Here is a 17383-nt window from a genome sequence, read left to right on the forward strand (position 1 = left end):
ATGAGGCTGAACACTATATATTCTTATCATGGGTTGTACCTAGTGTGATTCTTCCCATTCATGAAAGGTTCTTTGGTCCAGTGGAGGCTTCTGTGCACAGAAGGACAAGGGAAGCTTTTGTTGTTGCTGCTGCAAATTCCCCCTTTTCCCCCCAGCCCCCTGCACCACCTCCTACACTGTTTGGGAGAGTTCCCCCTAGCCTTTCCAGGGTAACAGGCGACTTCAGAGGGAAGGGGGAATCAGCCACAAAAAACCACACCCTCCCTCCCCCCTCCTTCTGTGCATGGAAGCCACCTCTGGATCAAAGAATGATCTTGGAATGCAAGGACACCACTGGATACAACCCTATAGCATGCTTTAAAGGGAAGCTTTCCCAACACTCAGACGTGACTGGTCTGCCACTCCCACCATCCCTGAGCGTCGGCCATGTGGGCTGGTGCTGATGGAGCTTAACCACAACTGGAGGATTGGTCATGCCTTGCCCCAACCTGGTGCCAGACTCTGAGTCCTCAGAGGACTAACAAGACAACCCACAGGTCAGGGACCTTGAAGAGCAGGCAGGGCCCCCTGAATCCAACGCCGAGGGTCCCCTTGAGGGGCCCTCCGGGTTCATACCTGAGGAAGAATGGTTGGAAAGGTCAGAGGAGGAGGTGGAGCTGCCCCCCCAAGTCCTCGAGAGCACGGGTGGCAGAAGCCAAAGAGCAGGGGCAAAGCATTTTATTTTTATATTTTGAACTGATATCCTGCCCTGCCTCCCCAAGGAGCCCCGGGCAGGAAACACCCAAAACAATTTAACAAAAAGGAAAACACACTAAAAAAACAGTTTAAAGCATTGCAAAACACAATTAATTAAAAAGAAAAATTAAAACACATTGAAAAATATAGGAAAAACACAGCGAAAACATTCTAAACCACAGCTTGAAGACATTATTTCAGCCGTGATCTTCAGGTTGCCAGAAACAGGCCCCTTCAGCCATCAAATGCCTGGAACATCAAATTCCTCTTGAAAGTTAATAGTGATGGAGACGGGTGCACCTCACTGGGAAGCCACCACTGAAAAGGCCCTGTCACAAGTCAGTGCAAACTGGGTAGTGCTCAGTAGTGGTGCCACCAACAAGGCCTCCCCTGCTGATCATAGGGTCAAAGATGGTTGATACTGGGGAAGGCACTCTTTTAGGGTCCCAAGCCATGTAGGGCTTTATATGCTACTACTACTACCTTGAATTGTGCCCGATAGCTCACTGGCAGTGCTTTCAGGACCGGTGACACATGGTCCCACCACTTACAAGCCTAGTAGCCACATTCTACACTCGCGGCAGCCTCCAGACCGTCTTCAAGGGCAGCCCACATTCAGCACATTACAGTAGTCCATATGGACAACCGAAGCCAGGCTATCGCAGTCCAGTAGGCGTCTGTGGACCCAGAGTTGGCAGTCTACTAGTGAGTAAGGGGTCTACTCATGAGTAAGTAATCCCTGATACTCCTTCATTCTCAGCAGCTGTAGTTAGGGTGTGGTTCAGGAAGCTAGAGTGTATAAGGCTCCCTTCATGACCCTTCCAGTTGTTGAAAATATGCAAGTTTCTGGATCCTGGCTCTTGTTAGGTCTCCTTGCTGTGTTGTATCTTGTGAGACTGACCTTGGACTGTCTCTTGAGTTTGGTTATGGACCATGTTTTGATCTAGATGGATTCCCTGTGTTGGGCCTTGGACTGTGCTGCACCAGAAGCCTTCTTGGTTTGTGCTGGTAAGTATTTTGGTGAGAAGCTGATATTTCTGGGCCTGAGATCTGTGTCCCTGAGGGCCTCCCCTCACCCCTGGAATGTTCCTTGCACCTGATTTTTAATTCAACTCCCTGCTCAATGCAGGAGTCTCCCTTTAGACAGAAAACTCCAACTCCAGAAAGAAAACTCAAATCCAATAAGGAATACGGGATGGCATTTTGACGAAGATGGTGTCATGTGGATGCATGCATGAGCAGCATCAAAGCTTCGACATGGAAGCACCCAGCGTAACAAACAGAGCCATGACTTTATGGCGTGGAGCAAATTGTGCTACTCATTACGAGAGGTAGGTGAGGAAGGTAACTCAGGGCTGTCATGTCTTTAAATTGCGGCGCTCTCTCCCATCTGTCTGCCCCCTGGTGTCTGCAGAGCTGACTTGAAGTGTTCTGCTGCCCGAGGTGTAGGACCAGACGACTCGCTCGCTTCCCCAATTCCGTGTACGAAACCTCGGAAGAGAAGGATCCGTCTCTTTCTGTTCTGTTTCTCATTTTTAGCCAATCTTAAATTCAGTTCTCCACACTTCCGTAGCAATCTGCGAATCTTTAAATTAAAAATCTTCATGAAAATTCTTCAACGCCCTCATGTGAATTTCTCCGAACAAATGCATTGTTGTAGGCCGTTTTGATTAACGTGCACACTTCTGCAAGCCATCTCTCACCCGACAATGCATTTATGCATGTTATTTTCACTTGTATATTCATTATTACACTTTCCCCTAACACATGCATTGAGCAGGGGGTCGGACTTGATGGCCTTATAGGCCCCTTCCAACTCTACTATTCTATGATTCTATGCATTTTTGTAAACGTTGGTTGGTTGGAGAACTGCACTGCGCAACTGCATTTGGAAAGATGGCTCAGTTTTGGTTCTCACGTTGTTTTAGGAAGTGCAAATGTGATTTGGCTTTAAATGTGAAACGAATTTAATTTCTCTCCTCTCCCTAACAAAAGCCAACTGTTCTGGCAGCTGAATTGCTTCAGCACTGGCAGTGGGTTTCTGTCCCACCAGAAGGCAGTAGGCTAGCTTAATGGGGTTAACCGATTCTGGCCCGCTTGCACCGGCTGCCTTTATGTTTCGGAGCTCAATTCAAGGTGCTGGTTTTGACCTATAAAGCCTTACATGGCTTGGGACTACAATACCTGATGGAACGCCTCTTCCAATACGAACCCACCCGTACACTACGGTCAAGATCAAAGGCCCTCCTCCGGGTGCCTCCTCCGAGGGAAGCTCAGAGGGTGGCAACAAGGGAGAGGGCCTTCTCAGTGGTGGCCCCCAAATTATGGAATTACCCTGATGAGGTGCGCCTGGCGCCAACACTGTTATCTTTTCGGCGCCAGGTCAAGACTTTCCTCTTCTCCCAGGCATTTTAGCATGTGTTTTAAATTTTAAAATTGTGTTTTAAATTGTTTTTAAAATATGTGTTTTAAATTGTATATTTGTCTTAATGTTTTTGATTGCTGTAAACTGCACAGAGAGCTTCGGCTATGGGGCGGTATACAAGTTAAATAAATAAATAAATAAATAAATGGGGTGTAGGGCAAGGCACATGAGACACAGATCTGTCCACCAACATCTCCCTACCACTGTTCGACATTTGCCTCCTGAGGAAACTGACTCACTCTGCCTAATATTAAATTAGATTACTGTAATGTCTAAATTAGATTACTGTAATGCGCTCTACGTGGGGCTGCCTTTGAAGACGGTTCGGAAACTGCAGCTTGCGCAAAACGCAGCGGCCAGATTGTTAACAGGGACCAGGCGGTCCGAACATATAACACCGATTCTGGCCCGCTTGCACTGGCTGCCTATATGTTTCCGGGGTCGATTCAAGGTGCTGGTCTTAACCTCTAAAGCCTTACACGGCTTGGGACCTCAATACTTGGTGGAACGCCTCTCCCGATATGAACCTATCCGTACACTTCGTTCAACATCGAAGGTCCTCCTCCGGGTGCCTACTCAGAGGGAAGCTCGGAGGATGGCAGCAAGAAAAAGGGCCTTCTCAGTGGTGGCCCCCGAACTGTGGAATGATCTTCCTGTTGAGGTACGCCTGGCGCCAACATTACTATCTTTTCGGCGCCAGGTTAAAACCTTCCCCTTCTCCCAGGCATTTTAACATTTTAACAGTTAATTTCAACTTTTAACATTTTAATATTTTCACATTTTAGTATTTTAGTATATTAGTATTTTGTAGTTTAGTATGTTTAATTTGTTTTCTTTGTGGTTTATTGTATACTGATGTTTATTTATTGTTGTGAACCGCCCAGAGAGCTTCGGCTATGGGGTGGTATAGAAATTTAATAAATAAATAAATAAATAAAATAATAATAGGGCCGGCCCTGGTATTCAGAGACCAAGCAGGGGCTCTGTTTTCGTATCGCAGCTAATAGCCATCAATAGAGCTATTCTCCAGGAATGCATCATTGCTCGTCTGCTCCTAAGAACGTGCGATCCATCTTCCGTTTGAGATTAAATTGCTGGGTGCTTACTACAATGAGGCCTTTCCATTTCCTTCCCATGCTGAAGGTAGCACTTGAGGCTGCTGTTCAGAGGCACATTAAAAAACCCTTCTTTTATTCTGCACAGGCAACGACTTGACAAAGACATAGCTCTTTTTTAACAGGATTACAATAAAGTTTTTAAAAATACAATAAAATGTAATTTACATCCTCACCCCATTTGTTAGGCCATATGACAATCATTCCTCTCCCTTGACAGGTCTAAACCTCTGCTTAACACATTGCGATCGTAAATATTACCAGCTACAACATAGCAATTTAATACTTACCAAATGTATTTCTAAAATATTACTGCAGATTTAAAACCCTGAATTTTAACCAGATGTGTTTCTAGCAGGTTGGCTCAGGCTAGACAGACATCTTTTTTGCCCTTCCCCCCCGCCTCCTCCTCTTGTTCTCTGCTGTTAAAATTGGAACAATGCCACATTGTGTATTAAACATAAGATTGCATGATCCCATTCTTAACAACCCGGATCCATCAGGCTAGCAGGGCAAGGGGGGAAACTGGGAGAGGAAACCATCCAGGGTACTCCAGTGATTTGCCAGCTCTCCTAGTATACCTATCATGTGTCCAGACTGGTGCACTAAATTGACTGATTGATTGATTTCATTTGTTAGTTGCCTCATGCCCAATGGTCTTGCACTTCCAACAGAATACAGAACAGATTTGAAAACATACAATATAAAAGCTTAAAACCTAAACAAACAAAACTAAGATAGCATACCTTAAGGGCCAAAGGGGTGAGTGAAATGGAAGGTCTTTGCCTGGCACCTAAGGAAGGTGCCAGGCATGCCTTCCTTGGAAGAGCATTCCACAGCCAGGGGGATGCCACTGAAAAGGCTCGTTGTTGTGTTGCCATCTTCCAAGCCTCCCATGAAGAAGGGCCTGTGATGGCGAGCACAGGGTCCAGGTCAGTTCATACGGAGAAAGCTGGTCCTTGAGCTGCGTAAGGCTTTATAGGTCAAAACCAGCACTTTGAATTGAGCCCAGAAACTAATTGGTAGCCAGTGCAGTTGTGCCGGAATTGATGTTATATGCACCGACCAGCTTATCCTGGTCAGCAATCTGGCAGCCGAATTTGGCACTATTTATTTTATTTATTAATTTATTACTTGATTTATATCCTGCCCTTCCTCCCAGCAGGAGCCCAGAGCGGCACTAACTGGAGTTGTTGGGACTGGAGAATGCCTATCAACTAGGGAAGTACCTTCCCTGATATTTCTGCCTCACTGAAAAAGTAGCCCCAAGCTCTTTCATGTAATTTTGGGTAAAGGGTAGGGTTTTCCAAATGGTTAATTTTGCATCCTCGGATAGGGTAGCCACTTTCAAACTGCCCCAAAAAGGAAATGCATCACCAAAACAAGAGGACAATAAAAGGGACACATAAAATGTGCATATGCTCAGCTCTGTGTAGATGCAAATTTAGAAATAGTGGCAATAATCCCCTTTTGGGGAAGATTGTCACCCAGCTGAACTGTGTACCTGCTCAATCTGCTATTCAGGTGCTCACTGTTGATGGGCAACTTCAAGGTCCCTCCTGCTCTCCCTTCTGATTTTACTTTATCCTTAAACCGGGCTTAGATATCAAATGGAACAGGGTTAGGGTTCTCCAGCCTCCAGGCCAATTGGAGTCCTTCAGGGGGTCCCTGTGGTCATTTCCCCCCAAACCACACCCTTTAGCCGACATCACTGGTGACATCATTGAATGGGTGGGTCCTTCTTGGAAAGCCTGCCCTGCTCTGATTCCTTCAACCTCTGAAAAGGATGCATGTGTGGCCGGCTTTAAAAAAAAAAATCTGCCCATGCAGCCAAAAAGATCTTCCCTCCTCCCCCTGTAATACAGGATAACCTGAAAAGTAATAGCTGTCCTCAAACAGCATTTCAAACAGAGGACTGTCCTGGTTCTGCCTCTACCTACCTCTGGTCGCCTCCTCTCAAAAAGGATATTGCAGAGTTGGAAAAGGTTCAGAAGAGGGCAACCAGAATGATCAAGGGGATGGAGCGACTCCCTTACGAGGAAAGGTTGCAGCATTTGGGGCTTTTTAGTTTAGAGAAAAGGCGGGTCAGAGGAGACATGATAGAAGTGTATAAAATTATGCATGGCATTGAGAAAGTGGATAGAGAAAAGTTCTTCTCCCTCTCTCATAATACTAGAACTCGTGGGCATTCAAAGAAGCTGAATGTTGGAAGATTCAGGACAGACAAAAGGAAGTACTTCTTTACTCAGCGCATAGTTAAACTATGGAATTTGCTCCCACAAGATGCAGTAATGGCCACCAGCTTGGACGGCTTTAAAAGAAGATTAGACAAATTCATGGAGGACAGGGCTATCAATGGCTACTAGCCATGATGGCTGTGCTCTGTCACCCTAGTCAGAGGCAGCATGCTTCTGAAAACCAGTTGCCGGAAGCCTCAGGAGGGGAGAGTGTCCTTGCACTCGGGTCCTGCTTGCGGGCTTCCCCCAGGCACCTGGTTGGCCACTGTGAGAACAGGATGCTGGACTAGATGGGCCACTGGCCTGATCCAGCAGGCTCTTCTTATGGTCTTATGTCCTGTTGGCAGCAGCCCCAAAGGGGGGCAGGTATCACTGGGCTCCACCTATCACTGGCTCTGGCTCTGCATACCATGAGCTCCCCCCTTCCCCCTCCACCAATCCCAATGATCACCAGCCACCACTAGTTTGCTGTTGTGCATGATGCCCAGGACAGTCATTTTCCAGGGAAATGGTACTATCCCAGATAAATAAGGACTACTGGAGAGAAAGCACATATACAACCTGCACCCAACAAATATACTGTATTGTTCTAGTTCAGGGGGTGGCTAACCTGTGGCCATCCAGAAGTTGTTAGGATATAAATATCATCCCAGACTATTGGCCATGCTGGTTGGGGCTGATGGGAGTTGTAGTCCAACAACATCTGGCGGGCCACAGGTTCCCCATCTCTGCTGTAGATAAAAAACACTGAGCAGATTTAGCACAAAGGGAACCAGCGATGGAAACTCAAGTTGATGCCACAGTAATAGAGTTTGAAATACAACCACAGAGACCTTTGCCGTGATTTTAAATGCCCAGATTCGGTGGAAAGGTTGGTATTGATTTCACAAGCAATGGATATGAATAATCTCTTTTTGAAGTTGCATAAATAAAAAGCTAAGGGCTTGACTTTGTTGGAATGCCTATTGATATATTTTCTTTGAGGTGTGGTTTAAAGTAAAGGCCGGGTGAGGATATTTCATCCATAAAACAGACGTCACTGCTCAGTGCTCACTTCCCTGGAGCTTCCTTTACACAAGTAAGTAAATACATTCTTCTGGGTACAGTTTTCAAAATATAATCCTACAGTGTTTGTCCTTCTGAAGTCAATGAACTGCTGTGTGCCTTTCTCTTATATATTCATTTGTTATTTAACCCACCCAGTTTGAAGAACTCATGATAGATATTTATTTTACTTATGGTGCCACATCCTTGAACGTCAAGGGTAGCTCACCATTGACACCCCCCCGGGTGGATTATTTCCCTCATCATCCCTGACTAAGGATAGAAAGATGTCAGTTTTTATTCTCTTAGCTTCTCATTTTTTCAGTCTTAAATTCAATTCTCCACATTTCTGCAGCAATTTGCATTTTTTAAAAAAAATCCTCATTAAATTCTTCGCTGTTTTAGTGCGCATTTCTCCTGCTGAACATATTTTTGGATGCAGTATTGACTAAGGTGCACATTTTTGCAAGCAATTTATCCAAACGTAACGCATTTTGATGATTATTTGCCCTAATCTGTTTCTAAGCACTCTTTCCCTAATACCTCCGTTACCAAAGCATGTGCGTTCCTGGGCATTACTACTTTAACAGAAACGTTGGCACTGAGGTAGAAATAACAGGGAAAGAAGTGAGATAGTTTCCTACAGAGCAGTTCAAAATATTTCAGCAAACTTTTTATTCAAAACTAACAATACGCATGTCTGCAATGAAACAACCAGGTCAGGTAAGCCTTGCATACAGACCACTTGAAGGGTTCTTCCAAAATGCATCCAGGGATGCCTGCCTTGCCTTTTTTCTTTTATCATGCAGCATCTTGTTATAGCAATCTAAAATTCTGAGCATAATTCTCCTCTCCATACACTCTATCAGGCAGACGAGGGGCAGCCACTGCCACCACTCTGTGCTTGTCCTCCCCTCTGTGCCACCGTCCCCTACACTCAAGCAGACATGCCTGTAGTAAACAGTGCTTCCAGGGCACCCAAAGCACTGTTTACTGTGGAAGTGCCTGCGCCACCTAGCACCATTGCAGCCATGCATGAGAGCTGCCTGCGGCAACCGCAATCCAACAGACAAGGAGCCACTTTCTGACTATCAGAGTGTGCACCCTTCATACCCCCTGCACCCCCGAAAAAAGCTTTGTTAAAAGGAGCTTCTTTCCTGGAGGATTTGTTAACTGAGGTATTACTGTATGTGCATTTTTGTAAACATTGTTTGGTTGCAGAACTGCATTGCAAAATTCAGACACATGCGGATTTCGAAGGAGGGCTGTGTTTCGGTGCTCATATTGTTTTGGAAAGTACAAATTTGATAGATTTGGCTTTAAATGTGAACGGAATATAAATTCTCACCCATCCCTATTTGCAGCTCGTGGTTAGCCTGGACAGAGCTAAACCCACAAGCCCTGGTTCGGCTTGGCTCAGCGTAGGGTGGCAGCAAAAAAGACGCAGAGCCCACATGCTTGAGCGTACATGCTAAGCCATGGTTTGGTTTAGCACGACATGCAAACCAGTGTTCCACTGCAGATTGTCCATGCAGACACCAGCTGGGTGTTGTAGTCCAATGACCTCTGGCCACCTCTGCTCTAGGGGATGAACGCTGAACCCTCCAAATGTAACCAAGGAGAGAAAGCCATTCGATTTTGCCAAAGTGCTTACTCTTAAGCACTTTGGATCATGTGTAACTTGTTGTATATGGTGGAACATTACTCTGGTTTTGGGTGGAAGGGAGAGATTATTTGGGTGTTCATCTCTGCCACAAACTCACAGACATATAAATCTAAAATACACTGCCACACCAAATCAAAAACTCTCCTTTGTCCCTGCATTATGGGGGGGAGGAGAACTGAAAACTCTATCATAGCTGTTCAGCTAGTTTCAAGGGTTTATAGCAGTGAAGCCACAGTAAAGCTTCAATGTGACCTGTTTGTTGTATTGAGTCTATTTCCCTGGGAAGGAGGGGGGCAGCAGGGAGAGAAGGAACAGCTATCCAAGTGGTTAGTGCTTGTTTGTGTGTTAGCCCCAAGACAAGAGGCAGAGAAGGAATTTAAAAAAATCTAAAAATGCTTAGGACTGTAAGCACTTACTTTATGAAAGTAAAGATGTTTTGCAAAATTAGAGACTGTAAATGAGAGATTGCAAGCATATTTGAGTGTTTAAAAAATACTGTTTTATGGGTTGCAATTTGTTATCAGACTATTTCAGAATTGTGTGTGTGTATATATATTTCTGAATCAAAATATTACCTACTCGATACTCAAAAAAGTAATGAATTACAAGTAATTTGTTTTTTTGTAACTAATTACTTCCGAGCTCTGATTTTTTTTCTAATTCAGTCAGATGTTTATTGTTTGTAGCCAATGGCCATTACAATATAAATTTTAAAAACAAATGAAATAGTACAAAGGAAGTTATATTTATTTATAATCATTACATTTATATTCCTCCTTTCCTCCAAGGAGCTCAGGATGGCATACATGACTCCCCTCCATTTTATCCTCACAACAACCCTGTAAGGTATGTTAGACTGAGAGACAGTGACTGGCCCAAGGTCATCCCAGTGACCTTAATGGCTGAGTGGGATTTGAACCCTACTGTCCCAGGCTAAAACTTTAACCACTGTGCTACACTGGCTACACTTATAAAACCTATCAATTTTCAGAACTGTATATTATCAAAATTTAAAATTGTGAAGTTTCCCAAACCTTTTAAATTTGCACAATGTGCATATAAAGTATGGAGGTGCAAAAGACTTCTGGGGCCTGTACACATTATCCAGTTAATGTTGCTGTAAACTCCAAATTTCCAGGAAAATATCCATTTCTTGGTTCTGAGAAAATTAAAGTGATGCTGGAGTTCTTGTGGGTTTATTGAACTAACCCTAGTCAGTCTTACACATGATAGGTAACTGCTACGTGGTGCCTCCTTTATATCACAGATATATATTGTTACAGGTTCTCCATCCCAAAGCAATTGCAAAAAAGTGTTTCTTTGCTACATAGATTTTATTTTTTTAAAAAACAACAACCTGTTAATGCACAATAACGGAATGGCTTTAAAATTGATTTGCAACCTGATTCTGTGCACTATTGTTTGTAAGAAAATCCATGGAGTAACTTATGAAAACGTGCATATGTTCACATTGTTTAGCATAAAAAATGATGCCGGGGTATTTTTCACAAGGTTACAATCAGATCATGACTTCTTACTTCTGTCTGTAGCTGGTTCCATTCTTAAGTTTTTGTTCCTTTCATGTCTGAATCATGGAATGATATTGAAAGAGATCTCACTGCTCCTTCAGTCCAACCCCTTTGCAATTAGAGAATTCCTAGAATTTAGTAATATCTGATGAATAGATCATGCTTTCTCATCTTAAAAGCCTCCAGGGAGAGATCCTTTGTGTGTTTTTTCCCTGGCTGTGTTCCATTGCTCATTTAAGGTCTCTTAAAGCCCCAAAGCATTTCCCAGTATTGGTCATGGATCTATGCTGCGGAATCTTAAGGCTGAAGAATCTTGTGGGGTAGCCCACCTTTACCACTCCTGGAAGCTGCTGAGCAATTGCATGAAGGGTTGCTTCCCAGTGTCAAGAACACTCTGCCAAAGGAGAACTGGCATGTCAGTGTTTGAGCTTAGCTTTACGGATACAGGAAGCTGCCTTATCCTGAGCCATTACTCCCTCTAGCTCAGGATTGTCTACACTGACTGGCAGCTGCTCTCCAAAGTTTCAGATCAGGGTTTCTCCCTGGAGATGCCGCCGGGGACTGAACTTGGGAGTTTTAATGGATGCTTTGCCATTAGAAGTTCCATGCTACTACTTGTGGACTGAATTGGCAGAATGGTTAAGAACATCAGAAGAGCCTGCTGGATCAGGCCTATCCGGCCAGCATGCTGCCTCTGACAGCAGAGGTAGAACATAGCTGTCATGGCTGGTAGCTATTGAAAGCCTTCTCCTCCATGGATTTGCCTAATTCTCTTTTTAAACCATCCATGCTATAGCTATCACTGCCTCTTGTAGGAGTGAATTCCATAGCTTAACTCAGAGCTTGGAAAATTTACTTTTTTGAACTACAACTCCCATCAACCCAATCCAGTGGCCATGCTGGCTGGGACTGATGGAAGTTGTAGTTCAAAAAAAGTAAATTTTCCAAGCTCTGGCTTAACTATGCGGTGTGTGGAAAAGGTCCTTCCTTTTGTCTGACCTGAATCTTCCAACGTTCAACTTCATTGGATGTCCCCACGTTCTAATGTTATGAGAGAGGCAGAAAAACTTTATCCAGTTTCTCCACACCATGCAGAGCTGTACACACCTCTGTCATGTCACCATTTACTCACTTTTTCTGTAAACTAAAAAGCCCCACATGTTGCAAACTTTTCTTTTCTCTACCCCCACCCCTTTTAATCACACTATATATGTGTATTGGCTTACCAACGCTAGGATGTCTGTGTTGGCAAAGACTGTTTTGTTTTCAGAATGGCCACTATAGATAGGAAGCAGCCTTATACTGAGTCAGGCCAGTGGTCCATCTTGCTCAGTATTGTCTTCACAGGCAGGAGTCTCGCCTCGCTCTACCTGGCAATGCCAGTGGGGAATTGAACCTGGGACCTTCTGCATGCAAGGCAGATGCTCCACCCATTGAGCTATGTGTTGTGTGAATTTGTATAGATATTAGCAGAGATCGTCAATGGCCTGAGCTGTGTGTGTGCCAGGGTGTGCATTTACCTAAGAAAGCAGGTTTTTACCCTGCATTGAGATCACGGAGACTTAAGACTTAGTAAAATAAGAAAAGCTACTTTATTTATAGAAATACAGAGTAGATAGGAAAAGAATACCTGGTTCTGACTAAGTTGGAGGTGCAACAGCCAGGTTTGGGAGTTGCCCTCATGGCTCAGGAGGGAGAGAGGAGAGACAAAGATGTCTCTTCTCTCTCGGACAGTCGAAGAAGAGAAAGGGCGGACAGAGGAGGGGCAGATAAGCTTCCCTAAGCATATAAGTCTGGACGGAATGAAGTCAGAGTACCACAGGTAAAGGTAGGCAAGTCTATCCATCTGGAGGACCCGGACTCTCTCTCCCTTCTGGAACACAAACAAAAGAACAAAACATGAGTTGCTCTTGCCCCACTTCCAACACTATGGCCCTTTTCCTGTCCATTCACATAACTTTGGTGATGGCGGTAGAGAAACGGAGTTGGCTTCAGTTCTGAAGAGAGGTGTGTGCTCTGGGCAACTCCAAGCCTGGGAACCGCATGTGAAATGGGAACATGCGGATTAAGAGAGAGCCCCAATGTTGTTGCTGGGACACATTCTTGCTTCAGATCAGGCTTGACAAGGCCAAAGACAGTTCAAGTTACCTTTGACCAGGCTGAGCCCTACATGAGCCCATGAGGTGCGTTTTTTCCTGGTGAGCACCATTGCCAGTCTGAACCCTGGCAACTTGCCTGATGTTGGCAACCTCTGGCACTGGCCATGGAGGAGAAAGCATGTTGCATGTATGTGACATAGGCTTGATGGGGGGGGATTCCCATTCTGCTTTTCAAAATTGTTTTTATGAACCACCACTTTAACTCAACAGTGACCTGGACTTTTGTCCAGTCTAGGGTTGCCAGGTTCATGGCCTGAGAGATTGATCCTGTAACTTTAGGAGAAGAGAAGGTCAGCCAAGTGCAGGTGTTCTTGCAACTCTGTAATGGAAAAAACCACAAGGTGGAATTCTCCCTTCTCAATGCACAACTTTTAAAGATACAGAAGACCTCTTGGAGGCTGGGCTTGGCAACCAAGAGGCCTTCTGTATCTTTAAAAGTTGAGCAGGGGGAAGGGAGAATTCCACCTTGTGGTTTTCCCCATTACAGAGTTGCAAGAACACCTGCACTTGGCTGACTTTCTCTTCTCCTAAAGATACAGGATCAGTCTCAGGCCATGAACCTGGCAACCCTAGTCCAGTCCCCAAGAAACCTTATAGCATAATCCTGGGCATGTTTACTCAGATGTAAATCATATTATCTTCTATGGGAGGTTTCCCCAATATAAGGGTGTACAATCATAAGCTAGGAAGGCACCGAGTGGACCTAATACGTGCCCATCTTGACATGCTGTGCATCCTGTACATGTCTACTCAGAAGTAAATCTCATTGAGTTTAATGGGATGTGCTCTCTGGGATGTAGGTATAGGATTGCAGAGTAAAGAACCAAACGAAAAACAAAACCCTTGATGGATGACTCCTTAGTAACTATTATTGTGGGACTGGTGTTAGTCTTACAGTCGCATATTTGATTTCTGCATTTTATTTTTTCTCTTTTGTGATATATGGTTGGGAAGTGTGGATTTTATTGTTGTTGATTATTCTGTTGTATGCTGCTATATAAGCATTTGTCCCCTGAAAGGCCAGGGACATATAATTACCAAAGATTTATTGGAGCTCCCCATTTAAAAAATATACATAGCACATAGGTAGAAAAAAAAATTCAGTCTATACAGAAAGTTTCAAATAAAATTATGTGCTATATATATAATTACAAAGAAAATCAGAGATATAAACTTTTCTAAAATGTTATTTCACTTCAGCATTGCATTTTATTCTTCTTATGCTATTTTATTTATTTTATTATTGAATGCAATGAGGCCTGTTCCCGGGTAAGTGAGTATGGGACTGCACAATTTAAGGCAGGTGTGGGGAACCTTTGGTCCTCCCAATGTTGCTGAACTGAATCTCCTATAATGACTGGCCATTGGCAATGCTTGCTGATGGGAGTTGTAATTCAGCAACATGGGGGTGGGTCATAGGTTCCCTACACCTGACTAAAGGTATTTGTACCTCTCATCTGATGCATATTAGATATAAGACATGTGATACGTATATACACACACATATGCTTATGCATATCTACCTGGGAGCAAATCCCATTGAATTGAATGGGGTGCAAATCCGAGGAGGCCTGCATAGGATTGCACTGATAAAGCATTACATATTACTTTGGCTATAACTTCTATTTGGTTGCCTGACAAACTTGATTGATTGAATTAGATAATACTTGCATAACATGTATTTTTTTCTATTTGCTTATTATTGAGGGCGCCTTCTGTTTTAACCTTTAAGCGTCTGCTGAAAACTTTTCTATGCTGCCAAGAAAATGCAGGCAATTAAGGAAATATATTTCTGTAACAGTGGACGTTCTCAGATTTTATTTTTTTTCAACATGGTTTTTAGCATATGTATGTTGCAAACTGCTTTTTTTTTTATAAATAGTGGTATACAAATATTTTTAATGAATGAATAAAGAAGTATTGCACACAAATCTCTGTGTAACACACAAATAATAATATGCAACCAGGGAGGAGGAGTGAAAAAAGTCTCTATGGGGCAGGGCCATAGCTCAGTGGGCAGAGCATCAGCTTTGCATGTGGAAGGCCATAGGGTTAATCCCCAAAGGCATCTCCATGTAGGGCTGGGAGAGACTCCTGGCTAAAACTGACCTAGATTAATGAATGGGTCTGACTCAGTTCAAGGCACATTCTTGTGTTTCTATAGAGCAGTGGTTCGCAACTCCCCCACCACCACCACTTGCTGATGGCCTTGGCAGGTGACTTATTTTTTTGCCTGTGCTAGATGCTGTATGATTTTTAAAGGTATTTTCACTGCATCTTTTATTATTATGTTATTATTTATTAAATTTATTAGTCGCCCATCTGGCTGGTTTACCAGCCACTCTGGGCGACGTACAACATAAAAACACATAATTCACATTAAAACCTCAAAATTCCAACAATAAGACTAAAACCTAACCCATTTCTTGTATATTTTTGCATTCCATAGATATAAAAGAAGGATTAAAAATATTCAATATGAATATTTAATACAGACTTGCCACGGACCACCTGAGTGCAACTCGCAGACCAGATGGACCATGGGCCAGTTTGGGAACCTCTGGTGTAATGGCTAAGGTATTAGAAGTATGAACCCTGGGATTCAGACTCTGGTCTCTCTCCACTCGGCAATGAAGGTCACTGGCGTGACTTTGGGCCAGTCACTGCTTCTCAGCCTAACCTACCTCAAAGGGTTGTGTGCACCACTTGAGCTCCTTGGAGGAAAGGTGGGATATAAATGTAAGAAAACAAATATAAATAATTCTCCCTACCCCATACCTGAGATCCAGTGTGTTGTAGTGGTTAGGATCAGGGCTGGCGCCAAAGGGTGGCCAGGTCAGGCCCAGGCCAACAGCCCCTGTGGCTCAGAGGGGCCCCTGAAGGACCCCTCCTTAGGATGTGGGGGCAGCGCTCCTCTTCCACGATCCTTGGCAGGGACAACTCCCGACCCTGCCGCAGATTGCAGAGACAGAGCTCCCAGCCCCCACCTCTACAGGCTGTGTGGAACTGCGGTGCCTGCGCACTGCACCTACCTCTTCTCCCTTTAAGTGAATGCTGTGTGCTGCGTGCTCAGGTGTCATCAACCAAGATGGCAGCAGAGGCTTCTCTAAGGTTGATGCCCCTTACCGCCATCTACATTGATGGTAGGCATGTGCACGCATGCAGCGTAGCATGCATGTGTGCCATCAATGAATATGGCGGCAGGGGTATCAGACCCTTAGAAAAGCCTCCGCCGCCATCTTGGTTGATGGCAGCGACCTGCATGCCCAGGGTTCAAATCACCACTCACTGGGTGGCCTTGGGGCCTCTCAGCCTGACGTACCTCACAGGGATGGTGTTGGGATTAAATGAGGAGGGGGAGAATTATGGGTGCCATCTTGAGCTCCTTGGAGAAAAAGGGAGGCTATAAATTCAAAAAAGTAAATATACAGAGCGTGCTAAACTGTTACTTTGTTTTACAAAGAAAAACAGGGGAAACAATTTAAGCAAATAAAAATCCAACATTATATATAAATTAAACATACATATAAATATATATGAAAAAGTAAAAGTATGAAAATTAATGTTATATATGAATAATTAAAATTATACATATAATATAAACATGAAAATAATATATATGAAAAATTACAATTGTATAAGCAGTTAAGATTATATATATGGAAAATTAAAATGAGAAACGATGAAATTAAAATTTATATATAAAGATATATTTTTAAAGCCTTTAAAAATGTTTTTAACATTGTTTTGTTTTAATGTATTTTAAGGTCTGTTTTTATGATGTTTTAAAGTGTTTTCAGCACCTCTGTTTGTCGCCCTGGGCTCCTGCTGGGAGGAATATAAATCAAATAATAAATGTGTGAAAGGTTAAAATTATATATAAACACGTATTAAAAATTAAAATGATAAACTATGAAATTAAAGGTTATATATATGAAAAATTAGGAATATATATAGTTATATCTTTAACATGAGATAGGGCTGTGTGTGTATATTTGTATATATATGTATGTGTTTATATATACACACACACACCCCTATCCCATATTGAAGATATATCTATTGATATACAGATACAATATTTGTATGCATATGTGCATGTGTCCCCTTGGCAGCCGGGCCCGCCATTCCAAGGGAAGCCGCGTCCCGCCGCTCCCGTCCGGGTTTTCCGCGCCGCCCTCGCCTCCCTCACCGCTTTGCCGCCGCCGCCGCCGGCCGCCCTGCCTCCTTTCTCTCTCTTCAAATTCCTCTCCGTGTGTGTCGCTCCCTCCCTCCCTCTTCCCTCCTCCTCTCCTCCTCCTCCTCCTCGTGCACTCTCCAGCCCCCTCTCTCGCTCGCTCGCTCGCTCTCTCTCCCTCGCTCGATCCGCCGCTCACTTCTGTCTCAATATGTCTCAAGATGGCGGCCAATGTGGGATCGATGTTTCAATATTGGAAGCGCTTTGATTTACAGCAGCTGCAGGTCAGGCTCCGG

The 17383-nt window shown here is 43.8% G+C and overlaps 1 protein-coding gene across 8 annotated transcripts in view; it reads left to right on the top strand.

The window, feature by feature from the left end:
- The first annotated feature begins 1638 nt into the window (after nt 1-1638).
- The window catches only part of CUX1 (cut like homeobox 1), a 378915-nt gene continuing 363170 nt past the window's right edge, over nt 1639-17383 (top strand). For 3 of the 8 annotated variants that reach the window (XM_061605170.1, XM_061605174.1, XM_061605176.1), the window contains exon 1: nt 17059-17371. In XM_061605170.1, the coding sequence (XP_061461154.1) occupies nt 17309-17371 (63 nt within the window). In that variant the 5' untranslated portion in view covers nt 17059-17308. Of the gene's footprint in view, nt 1744-1864; nt 2067-17058; nt 17372-17383 lie in introns of those variants that run through there. The other 5 variants (XM_061605175.1, XM_061605177.1, XM_061605179.1 and 2 more) reach the window with 3 other exon arrangements.

The sequence above is a fragment of the Rhineura floridana genome, chromosome 21 (genome assembly GCF_030035675.1).
Source record: "Rhineura floridana isolate rRhiFlo1 chromosome 21, rRhiFlo1.hap2, whole genome shotgun sequence".
NCBI lineage: Eukaryota > Metazoa > Chordata > Lepidosauria > Squamata > Rhineuridae > Rhineura > Rhineura floridana.